Source organism: Dipodomys spectabilis, unplaced genomic scaffold, assembly GCF_019054845.1.
Source record: "Dipodomys spectabilis isolate Male_0828 unplaced genomic scaffold, ASM1905484v1 ptg000024l, whole genome shotgun sequence".
NCBI lineage: Eukaryota > Metazoa > Chordata > Mammalia > Rodentia > Heteromyidae > Dipodomys > Dipodomys spectabilis.
Window position 1 is genome coordinate 26,466,245 of NW_024870701.1, and position 25,760 is coordinate 26,492,004.

Sequence of the window (25,760 nt, forward strand, 5' to 3'; positions counted from 1 at the left end):
TAAAGTTAAGGCAACATTTATTCAGTATCCTCATAATCCTATTATCTAAGGTGTGCACAGTAGTTATTTGGCAAGGACGGGCTTCCTTTAAGGCCTTGGACTGTTGAGCTTTAGTTCAGGATCATGTCGTATTAGACTGGGCAGATTCAGGAGCGCCTACTGCCTACAGCAGGAGCTCCCGCAAGGTCTTGCACTCGGGCCTCATTCAGCGGCTGGGTGTGGCAGAGTGGCAGCTGCTCTGCAGGCCACCTGCTGTCCTGTGGCCTGGCTGGCTAGGAGGCGGGCGCTGGGCTCCCAGGGCTCATCAGGCTGTGTTCTGAATGATGAGGGCGATGCCCTGACCGCCTCCAATGCAGGCTGATCCCACTGCATACTTCCCGCCGCGGCGCCTAGGAGAGCAAGCAATGGCTCAGACCAACCTCAGTGAAGAGTAACTCAATTAATTAATTAAATGAAATTCATATGTCACAGCTGCACTGTTAGCCTGCCTGCCTGCCTTCCTTTCTTTCTCTTTCTCTCTTTCTTCTTTCTTTCCTTCTTTTTCTTTCTTTGTCCTAGAGTTAGAACTCTGGGCCTGGGCATTGTCCCAGGGTTCTTCTTTTGCTCAAGGGCAGTGCTCTACCACTTGAACCACAGCTCCACTTCCAGCTTTTTCTGTGATTAATTGGAGATAAGAGTCTCACAGACTTTCTTGCCCAGGCTGGCCTCAAACTGCAGTCCTCAGACCTCAGCCTCCTGAGTAGGTAGGATTATAGGCATGAGCCACTGGCACCCAGCTAGCCATTCCTTTTTTACAAAAAATTTTCTTTGTGTGTATCAGTACTGGGGCTTTTGCACTTGATTAGCTTTTTCTTTCAATGATGGTACTCTGCCATTCAAGTCATACCCACATTTCTGGCATTTTGCTGGTAAATTGAAAATAAGTCTCCTGGTCTGGCTTTGAACCTTGATCCTCAGATCTCAACCTCCTGAATAGCCAGGATTATAGGTGTGAGTCACCAAGCACAGACTGCATTAAGCACCTTAGTTCATTTCCTCAGTTTTTTTTCTCAAATCCTTCATGTCGGCTTACACTCACAATAGGTTTTAGAATTCTGTAAACTGAATTTTCTTATTCAAAAGTAGCAGTGAAGTCAGCCTATAATCCTAGCTATGTAGGAGGCTGAGTTCTGAGAATTTCGAAGTCCAGAAGTCCACGAGACTGTAATCTCCAATATCCAGCAAAACCACGACAGGGAGATGTGGGTCAAGTGATAGAGCATCAGCTGTTGGCTAAAGAGCTGAGCAAAAGTGTGAGGACCTGAGTTCAAGTCCCAGTACAACAGACAAACAAACAATGAAAAAGTAAAGGAGAGGAAGAACAGATTCAGGGCTAGATGAACCAAAACAAATATACACTCAAGTGTGTCGTGGGGAGGAGTGAGAACAGGAGCTAAATCAGATAAACAGGGGTTGCTCAGGAGGGACACAGGAAGAGCGCCTTTGACTTGGACAGTTTGGACTCTTCTCATGGCACTTTAGAATAAATAGTGTTAGTACAGTTGGTCCATATAAAAGAGCAGATATAAAGCTGGGCACTGGTGGCTCAAGCCTATAATTCTAGTTACTTAGGAGGCTGAGATCTGAGGATCACGGTTCACAGCTGCTTCCAGGCAGAGACTCTTATCTCCAATAAACTATTAAAAAAAAAGCCAGAAGTGGTGCCGTGGCTCAAGTGGTACACAAAGAGGCTCAGGGACAGTGTCCAGACCCTGAGTTCAAGCCCCAGGTCCAGAAAAAAAAAGCAGATATATTAGAAAGAGTTCATGTCCTTTACTATAGTCTGTTTTTATCCCTTAGTCCTGAGATAGTGACCTGAAAAAGTTATCCAAGATTTGTTTGTTCTGGTACTTGAGCTTGAACTCAGGGCCTGGGTGGTGCCCCTAGCTTTTGCATTTAAGGCTGGTGCCACTTCAGTCTCAGATCTACTTCCAGCATTTGGTCATTAATTGAAGATTAGGGTTTCATGGGGTTTTCTTCCCAGGCTGGCTTCGAATCATGATCTCAGATCTCAGTTTCCTGATCCAGTAATTATTATTATACATGTCCATGCTCTAGTTCAACTCAATGACTATGTGCAATGAGTCCCTTTATTTGGGTCAAACATGGAGTTGGAGTGATTTTTTTTTTTTGTCACCATTACATATTTGGCTTACTTCAAATTTTCCAACAGAACAAAAGGGCTCAAAATAGAGTCACATGGAGCCGCTCTTATATCAAAGCTGTAAAATACAAACACCTGGAGCCTTGGAAACCATGAAGGAAAAGTTTAGCTCTAACTGTCAGTTTGCTTAGTTAGGTTCCTTAAATGATGGCATCTAGATCATGAAGAACTTACTCAGTATTTTTTTTCATAAATGTATTTATCGTTCAGGCACTCAGACCAAGTGCCACGAGAACCAAGGCCCTGGGGACCTGAGCCTTAGTATCTGCTCATTGCCGGTCACCAGTGCCAGGGATGGGCTCCCTGCAGAGCACACAGAGTAGATCAAAGGAAATGCTAGAATCCCACAGCAGAGCCATCTGGAAGGCCAGATCACAGCACTAACCTATATAAGATACTTCTGGTCTAAACCAGTGCCAGGACACAGACAAGAGAGAAATAAATTTTCCTGTGTTTTGGATTCAGAACAGCACAGCTGAAATTCAGCCACTTCCAGCAAGTACCTTAATTCGTGGACCAGATGTGCAGTGATTCTTGATCCTGATCCTCCCAATGGGTGACCCAAGGCAATGGCTCCGCCATTCACGTTGCTTTTGCTTGGGTCAAGGTCCAGGCTCTTCTGAACAGCCAAGTACTGGGGAGCAAAAGCTTCATTCACCTTAGGAAAGAAAAGGACATTAATAAGAATCCTTATTCACAAACTGATTCTTAACCTAGGCCTAGTTCTATATCAAGGGCTAATTCTATTTTTCTCTAAGTTTCCTCACAATGTTATTTGAACTTATCTTCAGTCATTCCATGTAAAGATACTATGATTTCAGGAAAAGAGAGAGAGAGAGACAGAGACAAAGAGAGAGAGGGAGACAGAGAAACAGAGATAGAACAGAGACAGAGAGACAAACAAGAGAGAAGATGGCTTTCATTAATTAGTCAAAATAACTATGTTCAAAGTTATCTAGAAGTATCTTCCTTTACAAAAGATGTTAGGTTTAAAAATGAGTAGACAGTTGGGTACTTGCCTATAATCCCAGTACATGAGAGGTTGAGATAGGAAGACCTCAAGTTTGAGGACTGTCTGAGCTATAGAGTGAGACTTGCTTCTTTAAAAAAAAAAAAAAAAAAGGGAGCTAGGACTCATGCCTGCAATCCTAAACTATTCTCTCAGGATTCTGAGACCTGGGGCATGGTGGTTTAAAGCCTATTTCTACTTAGCCAAAAAGATTCAAGACTGAAGGTGTGGCTTAGTGGTAGAACATCAGCCATGAGCAAGAAAGCTAGTTGGATAGCTTTCTCATTTATTAGTGTGTGTCCCTGTGCATGTTCTTCTAAACTCTGCTTTATAATTGTATTTCCTCAACAGCAAAATTCAACTGTACTATCATACAAGAGTCATTTTCAAGGTTAAGATCCTGGATAGTATCTAGTGTATCATCTGACACATAGCAAGTATTCATTAAGTGCTGGCTATTATTATTATTACCCAGTACTGAGACATCCTTCCAAAATAAAACTAAGGGACAATAAAGATAATTTGAGGCTTATGATGGTTACCATGGCAAAATATGGCAGAAGTGAAAAGTATATTGTTGACTTACACTTACCAGGCTGGCTATGAGAACTGCCTTGTTTCATTTGCTATTACTTTACAAATCAATTACAGAATTTTATTAAAAAATTGGTCTTAAGGAAGATTAACTTTCATGGAGTTGGGAGAGCACATTTCATTGTTTTCTTTCCTATTATATTTTTGTGTTCTCCCACAATGGTATCTTATTTGCCTTTAGATCCAATAGTATTCTTTTGTCGATTCAGTCATTTTCACAGAGACACAAAGATATGTAGAATGTGTGGTCAAAGCAGGCTTCTGAACCCAGGCAAACAGTGCTGTGAGCTCCATACATCTATAAATGATGATGAGTCACTTTTCAGAGTTGCTGTATTTCCATAGTTAAATGTGAAGTCAGACTCAAATATGAGAGCTGAGCAGGGCCCTTGAGGCTCTGAATTGTAATCTTCAAAGAATGGAAGAAGAGATTTAAGGATAAACCATGTATTTGTCTGAAACTCTGGTGGCAAAGACAAAGTCTGCAGGCTCCCAATTGGGGGATTTGGCACTAGATATTGCTTTTCCTATTAGGCCAATTCTTTTACCTTGTATTTTTCATTTTAATCTTTTAAATAGGGCTAGACGTACCTATTTGGCTCCCATTTTTTATAATAATCAATTTTGACATGTATACTAATTGTCTAAAATTGAACAGAGTTCTGAAAAGTCCAGAGAAGATTCCAGGAATTCATATTTCAGTAGGAGAAACCATGATGTTTGACTTACTAAAATATAAGTAAAGCATTTTAATTGGGTGGATTTAAGTATCATGTATATGTACATCATTGGAAACATTAACAGTACTAATTCAAGGAGAACTATAAAATACCACTAATACCATTTATGCTATCCAAGTATGTGGCTTATTTGTGTTATAAAAAGAAAACACTAACCTCTATCAAATCCATGTCCTTAAGACTCAGGCCAGCTTTCTTCAGGGCCCCATTGATAGCAGGGACTGGACCTACATAAGAATAAAAGTCTTATATAGAAATATGTCATTTATTTTGACCTCTTTTTTTTTTTTTGGTTGGTTGTGGGGCTTGAACTCTGGGCCTGGGCACTGCCCCTCAGCTCTTCAGCTCAAGGCTAGCACTCTATCACTTGATCCACAGCTCTACTTCTAGCTTTTTTTGGTGCTTAATTGGAGATAAAGTCTCACAGACTTTCCTGCCTGGGTTGGCTTTGAACCACGATCCTCAGATCTCAGCCTCCTGAGTAGCTAGGATTAAAGGCATGAGCCACTGGTGCCCGGCCCTCTTTTTTTTATTTTTTTAACTAAACAAGAATACTGGAAAAAAAAAAGAAAGAAGTAATACTCTGATAGTTACCAGCAATCATAAATCCTGCTACCTTGTCACCACACAATAAATAGTGTAACAACAGAAAAAGAAGCCAGAGAAAAAAGCAGTTTGTATACTCTATAAATGAGAAATGCACATGTGAAGATCGATCACAAATGGCTTTAGGACTCCAAAAGAGTCATATGTGGGATTGAGTCAGTTACAAATCATTCTTGATCTCAAACCACTAGGAAGACCATGAGCTCTTAGAATCACAGGTCATGCATGTCTATGGTATGGAGGGGAGCATGATCTACTCTGTATTTTCAGCTCTATTCGGGTAAGCTGGATAAAAGGAAAGAAAGAACAGCAACATCTCCACAGGAAATAGCAGACAGGAAGCTCCCGGGCACATCAGGGAAAAATTGTTCAAGTATAGTGTAGGCAAAGAATTTAAAAAACAAAACAAAAAATGATCCCTACTCATGGCTCATGACTGTTATCCTAGATACTCAGGAGAAGCTGAGATCTAAGGATTGCAGTTTGAAGCAAGTTGGGTCAGGAAAGTCTGTGATACCTCCAATCAAGTAGCTGTGGCCTGAGTGGTAGGGTACTAGCCTTCAGCAAAAACACTCAGGAATGGCTTAAAGGTTCTGAGTTCAAGCACCAGGACCAGCAGAAAAAAAAAATACAAATCAACTAAATAGACATCTGAAATGAAATGTAGCTACTACATTTTTGAAGATCACCAATGATGACTTAAGACTGATAATGTTTTTAAGGTAAACAGAGTAAGTTATTTGAGTGAAAAGAAAGTGGTGAAAGTATCAAAACTCTCCAAAGAGATGAGTCCCAGGCACAGTCACAAATACTGCTCAAGGGCTGGGAAGGTGGCTCAGTGGTAGAGCGCCTGCCCTGCATGCCTGAGGCCCTGGGTTGGATTCCTCAGCACCACATAAGCAGGAAAAAAAAGCTGGAAGTGGCGCTGTGGCTCAAGTGGTAGAGTGCTAGCCTTGAGCTGAAGAGCTGAGGGATAGCGCCCAGGCCCAGAGTTCAGGCTCATGACCGGACTCCCCCCCCCCCAAAAAAAAAATACTGCTCAAAATTTTAAAGTAAATCAGTATCAATATTTTTTCCCAAAAGGTAAAATGTCTGGCTAAAGATTATCTCTGTCTCTATTTGTTCTTAACAGTATGAAGCTACCAAAAATGTCTATGAAAAAAAATCTGGTCTGTTTTGTTGAATTTAAGTAGTCAAACTTTCTGTAATAATTTCCCCAAATATACCTAAAGTAAAAAGGAAGATGAATCTTAATAAGAAAAACATAATACAATGTAAATATAGTATCAATTCACTTTGTAGTCTAATTAAATTGTTCTTTGGACAAGTCTGCTTACTGAAGAGGATCATCCAGTTAATGTGTTTTATTGAATGTGGCAGTTCTGTGTGGTGACTGACTTAATATGGTATTGAATTCCAGACTCTTGTTTTATGTCCAAGGCATGAAAGTGAAAGTGAGATTTGTAACAAACAAGAAATCATCAGTTACCTAGTACAGTCATGCGATTGTTAGTCATCGTTCTATGACTGTAACAAAATACTTGAGATCATTAAGTTATAAAGAGAAAAAAAGGTGAAGTATCCTTTGGTGGTAAAGGACACATAAAAATGAGTCTGACAATATTAAGACATTATATATACATCTCTATTAGCAAGCCTCCCTCAATTTGCTCTACTAACTCAGAATCTTTACAGTCAATTATTGCAAGATGCTGGGAGGTAACCTGACCCTTCCTAGACCACACATTTTATTTACTCCCTCTCAGAAAGGTTTAGTATTCTTAAAAGGAGATCTGATTTCTAGAAGTGGAACTTGCTACTAATAGCTGTGTGACTCTGGGAACTTCTTGGTGTTTCAAGTTAGAATTTAGAAGTGCTTTGACTTGGTTAACTTTTACCTTTTAAAGCACTGGAATCTTTAGTACAAATGAAGCCCAATAACGACCAAGCTAGAGCTGCTTCAGTTCAAATTGGTTCAAAGTTCTACCTACCCACCTCCACCACCAGCCTTAAGAGGCCTAGGAAAAGGTAACTTTCTAAAACTGTGCATGGCCTCTGAGCTATCACTGTCAAGTTCAAGTCCTGGCTCCTCCCTCTTCCTGAGTCTGCAGCTCCAGTGCAGGACTATGGATTGCTACGTGAGGTACCCACAGCTCTGAGGACGTATTGTTCTTGCACATTCGATGGCCACATCAGTCTCCACTGCATGTGCAGTAGTCTATTCCCCCTGCTTAGCCACCTGGTGACACCCTTTAATCCCACACTACAAGTGGCAGGTAGTTTGTAAGGGAAGGAGGTGTCTGACTGTGAGACACTGTGCAAGCCCTGAAGAAACACGTGAATCCTCTCATAGTGGCATTCATTGTATCTGAGGGCAAGCATCCAGGCCAGAACTAGAAGCTGGGAAAACACATATTCCCTGCTCAGCAGCGGATGGAAATCTATTGAGAACCCAAGGTTAAACTGAAAAAAGCAACTGTAAAATAATTACTGACCTAAACCAGAAAAGGTTGATGGATCATCAAAAACAAAATAAATCAACCCAGGAGCTAAGGCTCTGCTAGAACAGAATCTTGGGGCAGGAGTTGAGGTTGTGGTGGGTTTTGATTGCCAATGAAGTTGGGAACAGCTGCACCCAATTCTAAATATCATTCCAATATACAATATACACGTTTCTTTTTGTTGTTTCAGATGGAACTGGAGCTTGAATTCAGGGCTTCCTGCCCTTGCCTGGCTTTTTTTTTTAATTTTTTTTTTTTTTGCTCAGGCTGGTGCTTTGCCACTTAAATCACATCTCCACTTCTGGCCTTTTGCTGGTTAATTGGCGATAAGAGTCTCACAAACTTTCCTGCCTGAGATAGTTTTGAACTGTGATCCTCAGATTTCAGCCTCATGAGTAGCTAGCAGACATGAGCCACTGGCAGCTGAAATCAGATGTCTCGTTTTTTTCAAGCTATTTTCCACTTCTAAGACAGTAGTTATGTTTTTTGTTTTTTGCCAGCATTGAGTAGTTAAAGCCTTCAAGACTCTAACAGAAATGGCCAGTGAGCAGATGCCTGAATATCCTGCTTAAGTGAAAAATAACAAGGTGGTCACATGCTAACTCTTCCACCTGAGAATTTAACCCAGAGATAAGTCTTCTCTAAAGGATGTGGTAGCGAATAGGGTGATCTTCATGTGGCATTATGGCCCCAGCACCTAGAAGCTGACAGAAAAGATCACTGGCTTCAGGGCATTATTTTCCTTCTACCCTAGGGCCCACCTCACAAACCATGTTAGTCAGAAAAAAATCCTAACCTAGAAGCATCTCTGGACCTATTATGAATCTGAAATCCATACCCCAGGGCTGATTTTTCCTTGGGCTGTGGGATGATGATAGGTAAGCCAAAGAAGGGTCTCAGAGCTGTAATATTATTGTTACAGGTGAGACATCTAATTAATTATCTTCCTATTGCCCAATGAAAACAAAACAAAAGCTATTAACAGTTGTATCACCTGTTCATAGCCATGCAGGCAGCAAAAAAATCTCTGTGCCATGTCTTTTCCCTCCTCCTCCTCTCCCTCCCACCTTCCCCACTCTCTGTCTTTGTCTTTGTCTCTGTCTTTCTCTCTCGCTGGCCCTAGGGTTAACTCAGAGTCTGGACACTGTCTCTGAGCCTTCTTTGCTTGAGTCTAGCTCTCTACCACTTGAGCCACACAGCCCCACTTCCAGCTTGGTGATTGGCTGGAGATAAAAGTCTCATGGATTTTCCTGCCTGGGCTGGCTTTGAACCACAATCCTGAGATCTCAGTCTCACTTCTAATTCAAATTTAGCAGGCCAAGACTATCATCTAGATAACTTTGTAATTGGCCTTTTTGCTAATAAACCTTGGCTTAGCCAGAAGAATATTATGACTGAGTGATAGCCATTCCTGACAATGCAGAATGCCTGGCAGAGTGCTGTGCCAGCTGCTCCAAGCATTTTCTCTACTTCATCCAAGTCTTTCTCCTATCTTACAGTTCCTATATCCCAAACAGAGCCATGTAATTCTCTTATTACTTTATTGTTTTCCTCTTTTTTTTTTTTTTTTTTTGTCCAAATACTTGACTTGAACTCAGGGCCAGGGAATTTTCCGATAGATTTTCACTCAAAGCTAGCATCTTACCACTTTGAGCTATAGCTCCACTTTTGAATTTTTGGTGGTTAATGGAGTTAGCAACTTCATGGCTGGCTTTGAACCATGATCCTCAGATCTCACCTTCCTGTATAGTTAGGATTATAGTAGGCATGAGCTATCAGTACCCAGCCATGTGTTAATTTTAAATACTTCAAACAGACTAATCTATTTAAATAACCTCAAAAAGACAAACTGCTCACAGGGAGTTTGCATGGCCTTGGGTTCCCTACTGTATCTAGAATAGTTCATTATCAAGATGATTATGTAAGTGACAATCTCTATAAGTGAGTGGCTTTGATTTGAATCAGACTCTAAATACTAAAAAGGCTTATTTCCAGAAAAGTAGCCCAACCAGTTTGCTTTGCTAGGAACTTACCAATACCCATGATAGTAGGATCACAGCCAGACACAAAGTAGCTCACAACTCTTGCCAGTGGTGTAAAGTTGTGTTTTTTAACAGCATCTTCGCTAGCTATGATGATAGCTCCAGCACCGTCTGATACTCCCTTAAAAACAGGCAGAAGAACACAGTTATTTAAGGCTTGCACTAATGGCTCAGGATTGCTAATGGAGCAGAACCAGGAAGAGGGTGGTATGAAAGAAGCAATGGCAGAAGGGAACACCAACTGACAGAAGTGTGGTTCTTTTCTGGAGAATGTAAGGATTCTCCTAGACACAAAATAAAACCTCACTAAGGGATAATAGAAAAGAAAGCCAAGAAAAAGCATATAGCCAGATGTGGGTGGATGTGAAAAGAAATCCGATGGACTATATTCATGAGAAAGAAAAAAGTATGAAAATGAAAAATGCTGAGATTAAGGAATCAGAAGAATGTTAAGGCCTAGAGTAGATTATTTTGTGTCGGGCAAATAAAACCCAAATTACTAGATTAAATAACTATATAACTAAAGATCAGCATGCAAGTATTTAAACACAATGTCATCATTTGGAAAAAATACATCAGGAAATGCCTGATCTGCTGTGACACCAACCGATGCATTCCCTGCTGTGACCGTTCCTTCCTTCTTGAAAACGTTAGGAAGTTTCTGTAACTGCTCCAGGGTTGTCTGGGGCCGGGGGTGCTCATCCATTTGCATTGTTTGTTTTCCCTTCCGGGTCTTCACTTCAATTGGTGCCATTTCCTCATTAAAGTAGCCAGCATCGTTTGCTGAAATAGTAGAAAAACTCTCAAAGAAGGAAAACCAAAAAAGAAGAAATACAAAGAGAAAGCAAGTATCCTTCAATGTCATAGTTGGTCTACCCTTGGCTCACAGAGCACTTTATCACAAGCCTTTAATATTTACACAACTTGCTTCCCCACTGGAGAACTTAACACAATGTCTGTGTCTATGCAGATGACTTTGTATCATGTCTTTTCTTCAGAGACTGTGGTAGTGGTTAGCTACAGCTTACAATGGCACCAAAGTACTGGGCAAGGCCAGAGTGCTCTCTCATAGCTTTTTGCTCAAGGCTAGTACTCTACCAATTGAGTCCCAACTCTACTTCTGACTTTTTGGTGGCTAACTGAAGGTAATGGTGAGATAAGAAGTTACCAAAAAAGTTACCAAGTTAGGGTGAATATAAGCCAAATACATTATACATATGTATGGAAATGTCAGGACAATTTAATTTACACCAATACCAAGTAGTCTATACCACTAGTAATTGACGACTAAAATTTAATAGTGATAGAAAACCTGAAGGAATTATTTGATCTCTCACCGATACAATTGCCTATAAAACATATCTACTTTGTCTCTCTAATAATCTATCATTTTAGCAACAAGATAAATCAAGAATAATACCACCTTAGTTTTACTATCACTTTCCAGAGGAAAAATATTTCCCTTACTTGGTGTGACAACTCTAATTTTACATAACTAGGAAGGGCAATTACGGTTATCTCTATTTTGCAGATGCTCAGTGACTAAAACTTGCTGAGGTTAGAAAACTTGTATACAGCAGAACTAGAAAAACAACTGGCAAGATCTGCCCTCTGGACAAGACTGCTCTACTGGAATGGGGAAATCTAAAAGGTACAGAGTAGCTGCTGGCACCAGCCCCATGCCCTTCCCCTGTGAGATGCAAGGAGAGCCTTCATCTTCACTACTTTATGATTTAATATGCATAGGGGAAGAGTTTTCTTTTGCATAGAACATATTTTTTTTGTGTGCCAGTCCTAGGGCTTGTACTCAGGGTTTGGGTGCTATCCCTAAGCCATAGATCTACTTTTTGGTGGCTAATTGGAGATAAGAGTCTCATGGACTTTCATGTACTAGATGGCTTCAAATCACAATCCTTAGATCTCAGCCTCCCAGTAGTTAGGATTATGGGTGTGAGCCACTGGCACCCAGCTATTGTATGAACTTAAAGGATAAATGTTTTCCTACCAGGCTGGGAATGTGGCCTAGTAGTAGAGTGCTTGCCTAGCATACATGAAGCCCTGGATTTGATTCCTTAGTACCACATAAGCAAAAAAAGTCAGAAGTGATGCTGTGGCTCAGTGGTAGAGTGCTAGCATTGAGCAAAAGAAGCTCAAGGACAGCGCCAGGCCCTGAGTTCAAGCCCCAGTATTGGCAATAAAAAAAAAAAAGTTTCCTACAGACACTTTTTTCTATAGATACTGGTGTTACCCAGTCTCACAGACCAGCCTTCCATCTCTGCTGTGACTGCAGGGCGTATCTGTCACAGTCTTCTCTGCTGATTTTATGTTGTGCAGCAAGGTTCTCTGCTGTGAGTCCCATGGGGAGCTTAATATGCTGGTCTGTCAGTCCTGCCCACAAAGTGTCTTCTAGCTGCAAAAAAGACATTCATAAAGGGAATTGTTAATTGTTAGAGCATCATCTGTGGGGAGGAATATCATTTCTTTTTAAAATTGTTACTGTAAAGGTGTTGTACAGAGAAGTTAGTTATGTAAGTCAGTAAGGAGGACATTTCTTTTTGAACAGTGTCACCCCTTCTCTCATTTTCTCAGTTTTTCCCTCTCAACATCCTCCTCCAATTCCCACAATTTCTTTGAATGTAAGTAACAAATCCAACAAAAAGCAAAATTAAGACTTTTATATAAACGGGGTATCAGTTGCTCATGCCTATAGTCCTAGCTACACGGGAGGCAAAGACAATCCTGAAGGATTGTGGTTTAAAGCCAACATGGGCAGAAAAATCTAAGAGATGCCATTTCCAATTAATCAGCAAAATCCAGACTACAGGCCTGGATCAAGTGGTAGAGGGCCAGCTGAATAATAGTTTACTGTCCTTCAGAGAAAGGGCTAACAGTGGTTTATACATGTTAGCATTTTTTTTAGGTGTGAGCCATCAATGCCCAGCCAACTGTTCTTTTTTTAAAAAATTAAATTAATTTTAAAATTATCAATATTATTCCTTATCAGAACAATGATTTTTTTCTGTTATAGTACTAAAGATGAAAGGATTCCTTTTCATTCAACTGATTTGGGACATATAATCTGTATTCCAAGCAATATTTTCTGTGACAAAGAAGAAATCCACTTAATGGAGATTGCCTTAGAAATATACCTTGTAAAAGTCATGACTTAATAACTCAGATTATTAAGTATTTATTAGAAACTCTGCCTTTCCTTTTTGGCTCCTTCTGTCTTTTTTCTACTTCTCCTACACCTATGATTGCTTACACAAGTTAAAAATCAAATTCTAGGAAGTGATGCTGTGGTTCAAGTGGTAGCGTACTGTTGCCTTGAGCTGAAGAGCTGAGGGACAGCACCCAGGCCCAGAGTTCAAGCTCCACAACCAGCCAAAAAACAACAACAATAACAAATTCTATGTGGGTTCAAGGGTCAATACTAACACTCAAAGTAGGGTTTTGAAATCATTTGAACATTTCAGATCATTCATACTTTGCCAATATTCCATTTAAAAAACTGGTCTTAAAGTCAGTTTTCTCCCCTCTAATAAGTTATTAAAATGACCCCTATCAGAGCATATGAAATAATTCAAACAATTTGAATGGTTCCAACCTTGAGATCTAGTCCCAACTTGGTTCCAAAACGCACGTTTCGCACGCAGTAGGGTGATTGGCTCATGCTCTCCGTTCCTCCGCATAAGACAACTTCTGCATCTTTAACACAAATCTCCTGTTCACAAGCAAACAGATAATAACAACAAAAAGCCTTTCTATTTTACTCAAAGTATGTATTTAAAAATATAAAGACTTTATAAAATAATAGTAATTTCAACAGATACTATATTCTAGCTTACAGTCACAAAATGAAATACTTATAAATAGTTGGAGAATACACTACAGTGGTAGTGTATTCATTCCTAAGGCATGGAGGAAACTAGAAAAAATGTCAATCATTTGTCTGAATAACACACCTTACCTACATTGTGGCTAGGCACAATCATTCTTAACTTAATCTTGAAAATCAGCACAGAATATGATCTGACATAAAGGGGTCACAGACAAACCTGCTGAAAAGGCAACAAAGAATTAACCTGCTAATGGAGAAGCCTGGAGGAGAGCAGAGATTTGTCAGAATTAGGCCAATCTCAGAGGTTCATAAAAGGGAATCCATTTCATCATGTTGTGCAAAATAAGCCAAGATCAGAAAGACAAACAGCGCACAACTTTGCTCACATATGAACTCTAGATCCAAATAAAGTAATATGATTGTAAAAGGGCACTGTTCGCAGTAGAAACTAACAGTGGGGAAGGGGAAAGAAGAGGGTGATAGGGAAGTGAATTACAGAAATTACAGAATACATTATAGAAATACATTATCTCTCTCTCTCTCTCTCTCTCTATCTATCATCTATTTATCTACTGATTAATGAAACCCACCAAAAATTGTTTAAAAGGAGTGGCGTGGATAAAAAAGAGTAATATAGGTTGGTGAATTTGATCGAAGTTCATTATATGAATGTGATCAAGATCACATGAAGTCCTGCTGTACAATTATTTATGCTAATAAAGAGCTTGGGGAACAGGCTGAGTTCAAGCTCCACAAATGACGGAAAAAAATTACCAATAGTAATAATGTTCTTGCTTCACAAATTGGTTGTGGAGGTTAAATGGGACATTGAATGTAAACCTAGTACAATTACCAGCAAAAAGCTGGAAGTGGAACTATAGCCCAAGTGTAGAATACAAGCCTTGAACAAAAAAAGCTAACAAACAGTGTTCAAGACCTGAGTTCAATCCTCAGTACTGGCACAAAGATGATATAGTCAGCCAGGCCTGTAATCATAGCTACTCAGGAGGATCTGAGATCTGAGGATTGAGCTTCAAAGCCAGCCTGGGCAGGAAAATCCATGAGACTCATCCCCAATTAACTAACAAAAAGCCCAAAATGGAACAGTGGCTCAAGTGGTAGATTGCTAGCCTTGAGCCCAAAAGCTCAAGGACAGTACCTAGGCCTACTACACAGAAGACAAAACAAAAAACCAACCAAACAAACAGAAAGGTATTAGTCATCACTAGCTTAAACAAACAAAAAACACTGATAAAACTCACATAACATAAACCTTACCATTGTAACTATTTTAAGTGCTCAGTTCATTGCATTAAATACAGGCATTATAGTGCCATCATTAGTACCATTCACTCCAGAATTCTTCATTTTCAAAATGGAAACTCCATCTCCATTAGACACCAAACCCTCCCTCCCATGAGTCCCCAGAAACCACCACCCACTCTGGTACCACATACAAGTGACACTGCACAGTGCGTGTCCTTTGTGACAGGCTGATTCTACTTGAAAGTCCACTTATCTATTCTTCATATCAAATCCTGTGATTTTGTTTTTGAAGTGCTGGGGATCAAATCCGGGGTGTCTCACATGCTAGGCATGCAATCTACCACTGAGTAATACCCTCGCCCTAAAAACTAAGTATGTATGAATGTTTGTATGTATGTATGTATATTTATTTATGCTGGTACTGGAGACAGCTAATGTTTTTAAGAAGCTATTTTCTTGCTGTGAATATTTATTTATGCTGGTACTAGGGAAAGCTAATGATTTTTTTTTTTTTGGTCCGGTCGTGAGGCCTGAACTCTGGGCCTGGGTGCTGACCCTCAGCTCTTCAGCTCAAGGTTAGCGCTTTACCACTTGAGCCACAGCGCCACTTCCGGCTTTTTCTGTTTATGTGGTGCTGAGGAATCGAACCCAGGGCCTCATGCATGCAAGGCAAGCACTCTACCACTAAGCCACCTTCCCAGCCCAGCTAATGATTTTTTTAAGGAACCATTTTCTTGCTGTAAATATTTTCCAATAAATGTCAAATTGACCTCAAATTGGGCACTATAAAATAAAGAAGCTATAATGATAAGGAACATTGCTTCCAGTAACCATTAATATACATTCAGAGAATTTAATAAAATGCTGCCCATACCTGACACCCACTCACAACGGACTGGAACCCAGAGCCACAGAGCCTGTTGAGAGTCAGGGCAGAGACCTCTGTTGGGACTCCCACTCGCAAACCAACGTGTCTTGCCAAGTATGCGGCATCCGAAGAGCTCTGTCTCAGATAGAAGGACAAGAAAAGGCATTTCTTTTATAAATCCAGGCATGTGAACAGGGCAAAGACATGGAAATGTGAATCTACCAAAAAATGATAAATTATACACCTGTAAGGGAGGACATAATGCATGCAGGTACAACATGCTTTATAGAAAACTAATTTGGTCAAGTGTTTTTCCACCTCTTTTTGCGGTAAGATACATATAACAAAAATTTTATCATCTTAATGTGAATTGGACATTCTTAAGTGTACAGTTCAGTGGCATTAAAGATATTTATCATGCTCTAGAACCATTGTTAGGTTTTTGTTATTGTTCATGTGTTTCCTTTAATTTTTTTTTTGTTTATTATTTTTGTTTTTGGTTGGTCGTGGGGCTTGAACTCTGGGCTTGGGCGCTGTCCCTGAGCTCTTCAGCTCAAGCCCAGTGCTCTACCACGTGAGCTACAGCACCACTTCTGGCTTTCTAGTAGTATATTGGAGATAGGAGTCTCACGGACTTTCCTGCCTGGGCTGGCTTTGAACTGTGATCCTCAGATCTCAGCCTCCTGAGTAGCTAGGATTAGAGGCGTGAGCCTCCGACACCCGGCTGTTTCCTTTATTTTGAGACACAGTTTCACTTTGTAGCTCCAACTTACTATCCTCCTGTCTGGGATCATAGGTATGTGATACTATACCCAGCTCTCAACTATCCTTTCCCTTCCTTCCTTCCTTTCTTCCTTCCCTCTCCTTCCTTCCTTCTTTTTCTTCCTCCCCCACTTCTCTCTCTACCTACCTATCAATCAGTCAGTCAATCAGTCTTGCTAGATGTGAAGCCCAGCGCCTTATGCATGCTAAAGCAAGTGTTGTTGTACTACTGAACTATATCTCCAGCCCCTGTGAATGTTTGGCACTAATGGGTACTCTATACTGGCACTCTACTACTTGGGCTATATCTCCAACCCTGGATATTGCTATAAAACAAAGTTAAGCCATTTCTTCTTCTTTGATCTAAAACCAGAAATCCTATCCAGGGAAATTTGGCAGTAAAAGAAATAAAGAGAATTCATCTTGAATTTCATTGTTTCCTAAGGAAACAGTAAAATTCATTCATTCTAACTGATATCTAACACTTGACTAGAAAAACAGCTTTCTTGTATTTGTCAAATGTTATCTAGTATCTATTCTGTTCTCCTTTATCTCAAAAATTTATCATTAAGTACTTTACCCCTTTGTCAGGAAACTTAATACAGTAAAGACTGCCTGAAGCTGGGTGTGGTGATGAACACCTTTCATCCTACTCAAGAGGCTGAGGCAAGAGAATCTCCAGTTTGAAGCCAGCCTGGATTACACAGGAAGATCCTATCTAAAGAAAAAAAAGTACAAACATAAGGAAACTGGTACCATTTATAGTGATTTTATCATAAAGGTTGAGAGAGTCTATGCAAAAGAAAAATATAAGGGTTTTAGAAAGAGTAAATTTACTTTAAAATAAATTCAAGGAAAAACAAAAACCAAATGTATACTATTTCAATTTGACCTGTTAAAATGCCTTCTTAGGTCAGAGGTAAAATACTTCCCTCCCCACAAAAAAAGGGAGATGAATTAACATGAATAGTTCTTTATGAAAATGTTATAATTTCAATAAATAAAACAGAAAACAAGTTTCTGCTTTTTCTAGATATAAAGTCACACCACAGTAGGATCAACGGAACAAAACCAAAGTCAAGGCCACGGCTTTTCCGTACCCATGGTTTTCCCCTTGCCTTTTGTGGTGATCGCATCATTGGCATCTGTTATGGGCTGAGTATAAAATATCTCCCATTGGCTGAATGCTTTACCCCAAGTGGTGGTATGGCATTATCTGGGGGAATTGATGGAAGCCTTAGGAGGCTGGGCTTGGCTGGAAGGAGGAGGGCAGAGGGTGACACCTTTGAAGGGAAGAGCTGACCCTCAGTTCCTTCATCTCTTTCAGCTTTGTCCACCCTTGAGCCCTGAGGTTCTGTCTTAGTCATAGATTTGAAAGCAGTGGCGCCAACCTACCACGAACCACCTTCTTCCTTTAAGATGTTTTCACTCAGGTGTTTGTCACAGGAATGAAAAGTCTAATACAGGGTCGTAAAAAAAAAAAAGTAATATTATTTTTAAAAATCTTAGCTTAGGAGCTGGGAAGGTGGCTCAGTGGTAGAGCGCTTGCCTTGCATGCCTGAGGCCCTGGGTTCGATTCTTCAGCACCACATAAGAGAAAAGAAAAAAGCTGGAAGTGGCGCTGTGGCTCAAGTGGTAGAGCGCTAGCCTTGAGCTGAAGAGCTGAGGGACAGCGCCCAGGCCCAGAGTTTAGGCCCCATGACCGGACCCAAAAAAAAAAAAATCTTAGCTTAATATTATTTTTAAAGATCTTAATTTCAGTATGTTTAAAAGGTGATGATATTTTATGTAATATAGGTATATGTGCATATTTTCACATTTCTCAATTCCTCATTAGGTTATAACCTTCTTTTTTGGACTACTTTGGCTTTTTTTTTTTAATTGTGAAAATACCGTACAGAGGGGTTACAATTACATGGGCAAGGTAATGAGTACATTTCTTATCAAGCATTGTTGCCTCCTCCTTTGTTTACCCTTCCCATCCCTTTCCGTCCTCCCCCCAACCCCCTGCCAAAGTTGTAAAGTTCGTTTTTCAACATAATGACTTGTACATCTCATTGTTGCAATGGGTCCACCTGTATCCCTATTTAAACAATTTGGTTTTTTTCTCCTTCCCCTTCACAAATTATACCAACATCAAATACAGTGAAAACAGGGGTTACTTTGGCTCTTTTATCTTCTCCCATGACAGTTAAAATATTTAGGCATTTAATAACTATCTTCTGATAATCCCCATATGGATGATCTATTTGTGCCCCACACATATGAAAATAGAAGGTTAAGAGAGCTTCTTATTTCTTGCAACTAATTCTGATCTAGCTTCTGTCACATATAAGACATTGCATGACTCAGATCTGCTACCCTTCTGTTGTAGTATGGGTCTCCAATGTCCTTGTTAAAGCTTGGTCCCTGGTCCAGAAGGTGGGGATAGTAGGAGGAAGTTGTGTCACTGAGAGTGTGCACTCAGAAGTATACTGGGCATCTTGGCCCTTCATCTCTTTCTCTTGGCTTTCTGGCTGCCATGAGGTGACCATGCATTCCTGAGAGGATGAGCTGAGTGGCCACAGGCCAACACCACACAGCCAAGTAACCACAAACTAAAACCTCTGAAACCATGAGTCACAAAAGCCCTTTCCTGGAGCTGGGAAGGTGGCTCAGTGGTAGAGTGCTTGCCTTGCATGCATGAGGCCCAGGGTTCAATTCCTCAGCACTATATATGCAGAAAAAGCTGGAAGTGGCGCTGTGGCTCAAGTGGTAGAGAGATAGCCTTGAGCTGAAGAGCTCAGGGACAGCGCCCAGGCCCAGAGTTCAGACCCCACGACCACCACCAACAACAAAAAGCCCTTTCCTCACTTAATGTTGCTTATCTCAGGTGTTTTGTCACAGTGTTGGGAAGCTGACCCATAAATATACATCCTTAGCAGGCATACCGAGAAAACCAATTCACCTCCCATAAATTCAGGAAATCAATTTGCCTTTTAAGAAGCACTGAATTGCATCTCAAGCCTGATGGTTTCCAGAATATATACTACTCTGAATTATGTATGCCACTGCTTCTAGAGACAGAGGATTCCTCCATTTATACCTTTCAACTATTTGTAGCTTCTACTATTTTGGTCTTCGTGACACGTGAAATTTGTCTTTGCAAAAATGATCAAAGAAAGCAATAGAAATGGTCAGTCCCCCTGCCACACTAACCTGCATGACATTGCCCACAATGACACTGTCGATGGTTTCAGGTGGGACTTTGCCAGCAGCCAGAGCAGCCTTGGCAGCAAATTCAGTTAAGTCAGTAGCAGTGAAGTCTTTCAGAAGTCCGCCATAAGCCCCAAATGGTGTGCGTTTAGCAGCAACAACAAACACACCTAATGGAGGGAAAAATCTGTAAGTGATTACAGTAATATCATGGTAAAACCTTGAAGCACAATTTCCAGTTTCCTAGCAGAAAATCTTTGACATGCAGTAACACCTGGTATGAGTTACACTCATGGAAGCAGAGGCTTAAAGTTATCAGTGTGATCAACACCTCCATACAGGTCCCAACAACTACACTGCATGCTACAAAGAAATTTATTCCAGTCGGACACCATTCTTGTCTTCCACAGCTTCACAATGTTGACAATTGAACTACTTCTCCTTCGGGATGCTGGAATATATTGGCTACTATCAGAATCAAAGAAACTCCAAAATAGATGGTCCCTTAAGATTGTGTCAAGGTGCTGGGCACCCACAGCTCATACCTGTAATCCAGCTACTCAGGAGGCTGAGCTCTGAGAATCTCATTTGAAACCAGTCTGAGCAGACAAGTCCAAGAGACTCTTATCTCCAATTAGTCAGCAAAAAGCTAGAAGTAGAAGTATAGCTCAAGTGGCAGAGCACCTGCCTTGAGCAAAAAAAACTGAGCAAGAGTGTGAAGTCCTGAGTTCAAACCTTAATACTGGCATGTGCACATGTATACGTGCACACACACACACACACACACACACACACACACACACACCCTTCAACTATTATATTTCACTATTATCTTTTATACTTGGAATAGAATGACAATAGATCACCTTTTACATGTGAAATCCATCTGGAGTTTGCTAACCTCAAATAGTCTCCAGATCTAATGAGTCTTCTCCCAGTACAACAGAAAGCATGCTTTAAATACTTTTTTAGCTGACATTAAGTCTCACTGCCTTTCTCTAAAGATACTCTAGTTTGTCAACATACTTAAAATATGTCACTTAGAACCTGACAACACATTCTTGATTTTATCTTTTTTTGGGGGGAGGTCCGGTCGTGGGACCTGAACTCTGGGCCTGGGCACTGTCCCTCAACTCTACAGCTCAAGGCTAGCATTCTACCCCTTGAGCCACAGTGCCACTTCCGGCTTTTTTCTTTTTGCTTATGTGGTGCTGAGGAGTTGAACCCAGGGCCTCAGGCATGCAAGACAAGTGCTCTACCACTGAGCCACCTTCCCAGCCCACATTCTTGATTTTAACTGACAGAGAATATACATCTATTAATACAAACCAAAATTATAAATCTGCAGCAATACTATAAATCAAATCAGTCTCCTTGTACACATAAATAAAAATCATTCTAGGGAACCTACTGTCATTGGCCAAAAAACTTATGAGTATAAAAATCCATGATGACTCTAATATGAATGGTAATCACTAGTTGTGCAGTGCAAAACTTAAACATAAAGCTAGGCACCAGAGGCTCAGACCTGTAATCCTAGCTATTCAGAAGGCTGACATTTGAGAATATTAGTTTGAAGCCAGCTTGGGCAGAAAAGTCTGTATGACGCTTATCTCCAACTAACAGTAAAAAGCTGGAAGTGGAGCTGTGGCTCACGTGGTAGAGTGCCAGTCTGAAGTGAAAACCTCAAGCAAGAGCATGCGGTCCTAAGTTTTAGCCCCACTACTGACAAAGACAATAACAACAACAAAACTGTCACTTTTTATCCTTATTTTGAGAAATTTACAAGCAAAAGGAATGTGAGGAACAACTCATGAAAGTATAATTAAGACACATCTACACAATTTATCTTTATAGATATAACATTCAAACACTTACAAAAGGCCATGTACAAAAGGCTTCTCACATTGGAAGTATATTTTTCTGGTAGCTGGGTTATTCTGCATTAGTATGTTTCTGAATCTTCCCATGTGTTCTCTAACCCTCAGTGAATAGTCTCTGCCTTTAAAACATTTTTGGTGGGGGCAGTGGATGTCAGGGCTGCGAGGTAGGCAAAGGTTTCACCATTGATCTACCTCCTCAGTTCTTTGGTGCCTGCTGACTTTTATGTCAGTGTTATCTTTGCTTCATTTTTCTTTACCCTTTGCATGCTTTCCTCCTAGTTCTATTAGTTCTGATTCTGGTCATGGCCTCGTATGCTGCTGTATGATCAAATCTCTCAAGACAAGGAAGAACTCAGGACAATATTAAATGAACAACGACCTGGAGGTCTTGGAAATGAACTAAGCAGGCAGGCAGACATGGAAAAAGCTGATCTTTGGATGAAGGGAACAGTACAGAATGAGTGTCAGTTTATTTATAGCACGGAACCTGAAAGCCAGCAGTCCATGCCACACAGAATGTCTAGAATTCAGAAACTCACACTCATGCTGGCTTGAAGAATCTGAGAACAAAGTTCATGGCAACCTCAATCACTGGAAAGTGGTAGAGAATCTAGGAAAGAGGAATAGCACAGAAAAGAGATCCAAATTTCATATAGAGACTGCCCAAATATTTAGCTGACCCTTAATCATGCATGTGTTGGTCAGACCACATACATCTTGGGATTGTGATTAAAAATATGGACCTTCTTTTGGATCTGCTGCCTACTATAGACAGAGACATGTAGCTTAAGTTCAGCTAAACTAGCTGCCTGGAAAAAAAAAAAAAGCTAACCAGAAATAGTACAATCAAAAGTTAACCTAAAAAAAAACAACCCAATATATAATTCTTTAAAAGTGATAATCCACCTTGAGAATATCTAGATCTGTAATTGCAAAGATTTAAAATAGCTATTATTAACTGTGTTCAGGGTAGAAAGGATAAAGATAGTGTATCTCAAAAAAGGAACAGAAACAATAATAATAAGAATAAACTAAAAACCCAATTCTAAGACTAAAATGTAAAAATTCTCTTGATGAGCTTAATAGCAGAGTAGGAATGAAATGAACAACGTTCAGTGATTTTTTAAGATTGATAAACATTATTCAATATGAAGAAGAAAAGACTGTAGCCAAAACCTAATAAAGTATGGGAAGAACTACATGGCCCCCAAAAGAAGCAAAGGTACTCCAATGGAAAAAGGATGCTGGAACAAGTAGACATTTACATTTAAAAAGTGAATCTAAGCTGGGTGTCCTAAGGATTGAAGCCAGCCTGGGCAGTAAAGTCCATGAGGCTTATCTTCAATAAACCACCAAAAAGCCAGAAGTGGTGATGTGGTTCAAGTGGGCAGATCCTAGGGCTTGAACCCAGTGTCTCAATGTTCTCACTTGGCTTTTTTGCTCAAGTTTGGCATGCTACCACTTGAGTCAAACCTCCACTTCTGGCTTTTGCTGGTTTACTGGAGATAAGTCTCATAGATTTGTCTGCCCTATCTGGCTTCAAACTGAGATTCTCAGATCTCAGCATTCTGAATAGTGAGGATTACAGTCTTGAGCCACCAGTGTCCAGGTATAATCTTGTTTAAAGGGCACTGAAAATTCAAATGCTAAAGATTTCCAAAACTGTAAGACAGTGAAAAGACCATCTTCTAGAGCAGTGAAAGGTCTTGTTGAGGTGTGCTGATTTGAACAACAAAACAAAAAACCACTGGAGGAAAAACACGATCTCTGACTACTATTTGGTCAATTTACTACAAGGTAAATATCTACTATTGTAAATACCTATTGTCTTAGAGCAACTGTAGATGACAACACCAAATTAAGGAAACTACTGATCATCTAGTATATCAGGAGTAATTTAGCAGCCTACCTGCTATAAGGGGATATATAACCTCCCCCAAATAAGCTAATAAACAGCAGAATTAATATTTTTGGGTGAAAAATCTCCTACCAAGCACTGGGACGGATATTAAGACAATTTTTATATAGCAATTGGCTCTTCTTCAATAATACCTGAAAACAGTCCTTACCATGGTTAATTATGCTCCCATTTAAGTATGTCCTTTACTTTACAATAACAAGTCACAAGCTCTTCTTTCTCACACCAGGCCTGTAAACACCAGGCTGGCAACAGACCGAAGCACTTTGTTGCCTTCAGATTAGTCCATAACAATCACCACTGAAACTCAAAGTTGGTTTCTAGACACAGCCACTAGCTACCTGTACTATAACCAGATGGGTTTTTTGTTTTCATACAAATTTCAAAGGAGTCTATAACGGTACCTACCACTAACAAAATTAAAATAAAAAAATCAGTAAAAATATGATTTCCTTTTTAAAAGACAGTTCGTTCCAAGATAGCTTCCAAATTAAGTAGGTTTTCTGAACTTGTCTAAAAGGAAAAACCAACATCTGCTTTATTAAGTAAATGTGGTCATCTGAGCTGAGAATGGCACTGGCGAATATAGGACAACTGTACTTTGTCCCAGAATATTTACTTTCCACTTGATTCCTTCCCTGGGTTCTTCTGACTTCTAGAATGGGGGGATAACTTAGTGTCTGCCTGACATCTCCACTTGGTCACTCCACAGGCATCAAAACAATCTTCCTTTCCGAATCTATCGCCCACCCCTTTCCTCACTCTGTAAGTGGTATCATCCTGAACCAGTTCCTCCAGGTCATTCTTGCTATTTCTTTCACTGCCACAGCCAATCTTGTACCACCGTTCGTTCCCGCAGGCCCATCTGCCAATCTCTGCTAAAAGTTCCCCTCTCCTTTTACCCTTCTTTTCCCTTGTATGGTCAAGGCCATCCTTTGCTTTGGTTTGGACCGCTGCAATCTTCAGTGGTCTCTTTATGATGAGAGAGGAAATAGGGACCGAGAAGAGATTAAATCCCTGTATTTGCCTCCCACTGAATGTACAGCGCCCACTTGGACCACCCAAGCCATCGCTTCTCAGACTCTGTCAAGTCTTTTCCTGTCTCAAGGCCTTCCTGTGTGTTCTGTGGAATGTTCAACAGACATACAGGTCTTTAAGATAAAATTCCATCGACTGTGATCGCTTAGTATGAAAAGGGAGTTTACATAATTACTTAAAACAACTGAAAAACCCTGAACTTTACATGTTGTCTGCACTTTCCTGGAGTCGCCCGAACTTCAAAGGAATGCAAAAGGGAGCCGAACAGGGTCTTGGAGCAAACCACCACCAAACCGTTTAGGGGGTCAGGTCACAGGGCGCGAATTCCCTGGAGACCCTTAGGGTGCATCACCGCCCCCACCCAAGGTGCGACCGAGACCAGGACGCCGGGCTACCGGGAGCAATCGAGGCCTGGCGCGGGCGGCACCGGCCTCCTCCCCGCCCACCCCCGGCCCGCTGAGGGTCAAGGTCAGACGCTAACTCCTCTGGTCGGCCAGCGGTCACTAGATGGGGCACCAGAGTCGCTGACCTGTGGCCGGTGTCACATTATCCATCCCGTCCCCCATCCCCACGGCATCCCCCTCCCCAAAGCCGAAGGGTCAGGAGAAAGCCCACCCACGGCCTGGGCCTGCCTGCCCACGGGGCCCGGAAGCGGAGGCCGCGCCCGAGAGGGGTGAGGGCGGCGGGGCGGCGGTCACCTCGGAGGAGGGCCATCGCTGCCGCAGCTCGGTCCCTCGGTGCGCGGTCTCGTCTCCACAACACCCGGGCGGCACCCTCCGGGACCCGGCCTTTACGGGGTGGGCGGCACCCCGCGAGGCCGCGCCCCTGCCCTTTCACCGACTTAGCGCGGGCTCCCCACGCCCCGCCGCCCGGGTGACCTCGCTCGGCCGACCCCTGGGCCCCTCTCCGGGAAACTAAAGGGATCGCAGGCTCCCAGGGCTGGGCCTGGGGCAGCCTCACATCGTTGTACGGCGGAAGGATTTTATTTGACTGCGCCGCCTGTCTTTGCCCTCCGCAGGCCGGGCCCCCCGGATCCCCGGAGTCCCCGCCGGCGGGCAGGGTCGAGAACAGGCCGCGGCGCCAGGACCCCGCCCATCTCAACCTCCGCCAGGATTTGAAAGTGCTGGGCCGCGGAGTGAGGCGTGGCTTGGAAGTCAAATGGGCGTGGTGTGTGGCAGCGCCCCGCGATCGGCTAGGTTTGCGGCTGCGCACACAGTGGGCAGAGGCCCGGGCTTTTGCTAGGCTCGCCAGGTCGGGGTTTGGCAAGTTGGGTGGGTGTCGAGAGCGTAGTCGG

General features: G+C 41.5%; 1 protein-coding gene across 2 annotated transcripts; it reads right to left on the minus strand.

Annotated features, from left to right (window-relative positions):
• On the minus strand, positions 1-25,269 carry Acaa2 (acetyl-CoA acyltransferase 2). 2 transcript variants are annotated; one of them, XM_042675140.1, is made up of 10 exons: positions 25,165-25,269; positions 19,635-19,797; positions 15,677-15,809; positions 13,303-13,419; positions 11,958-12,105; positions 10,303-10,478; positions 9,687-9,816; positions 4,703-4,773; positions 2,707-2,861; positions 1-389 (listed from the first exon to the last, which is right to left on the minus strand). In XM_042675140.1, the coding sequence occupies exons 1-10, from the start codon at positions 25,178-25,180 to the stop codon at positions 305-307; spliced, it is 1,194 nt and encodes a 397-aa protein (XP_042531074.1). In that variant the 5' UTR covers positions 25,181-25,269; the 3' UTR covers positions 1-304. The 2 variants fall into 2 exon arrangements, with proteins under 2 accessions (XP_042531074.1, XP_042531073.1); XM_042675139.1 differs by having other exon boundaries at positions 15,677-15,805; positions 19,631-19,797.
• Between the last annotated feature and the right edge of the window lie 491 nt (positions 25,270-25,760).

What these genes read in the sequence shown, in the direction of transcription:
- Acaa2 (XM_042675140.1), bottom strand. An exon ending in ACAGCAGAGATGGAAGGCTG is followed by an intron (nt 10,479 to 11,957) that starts GTCTGTGAGACT and finishes CTACTATTTCAG; the next exon opens with CAAACGATGCTGGCTACTTT. An exon ending in CATCTGGTCCACGAATTAAG is followed by an intron (nt 390 to 2,706) that starts GTACTTGCTGGA and finishes TTGCTCTCCTAG; the next exon opens with GCGCCGCGGCGGGAAGTATG.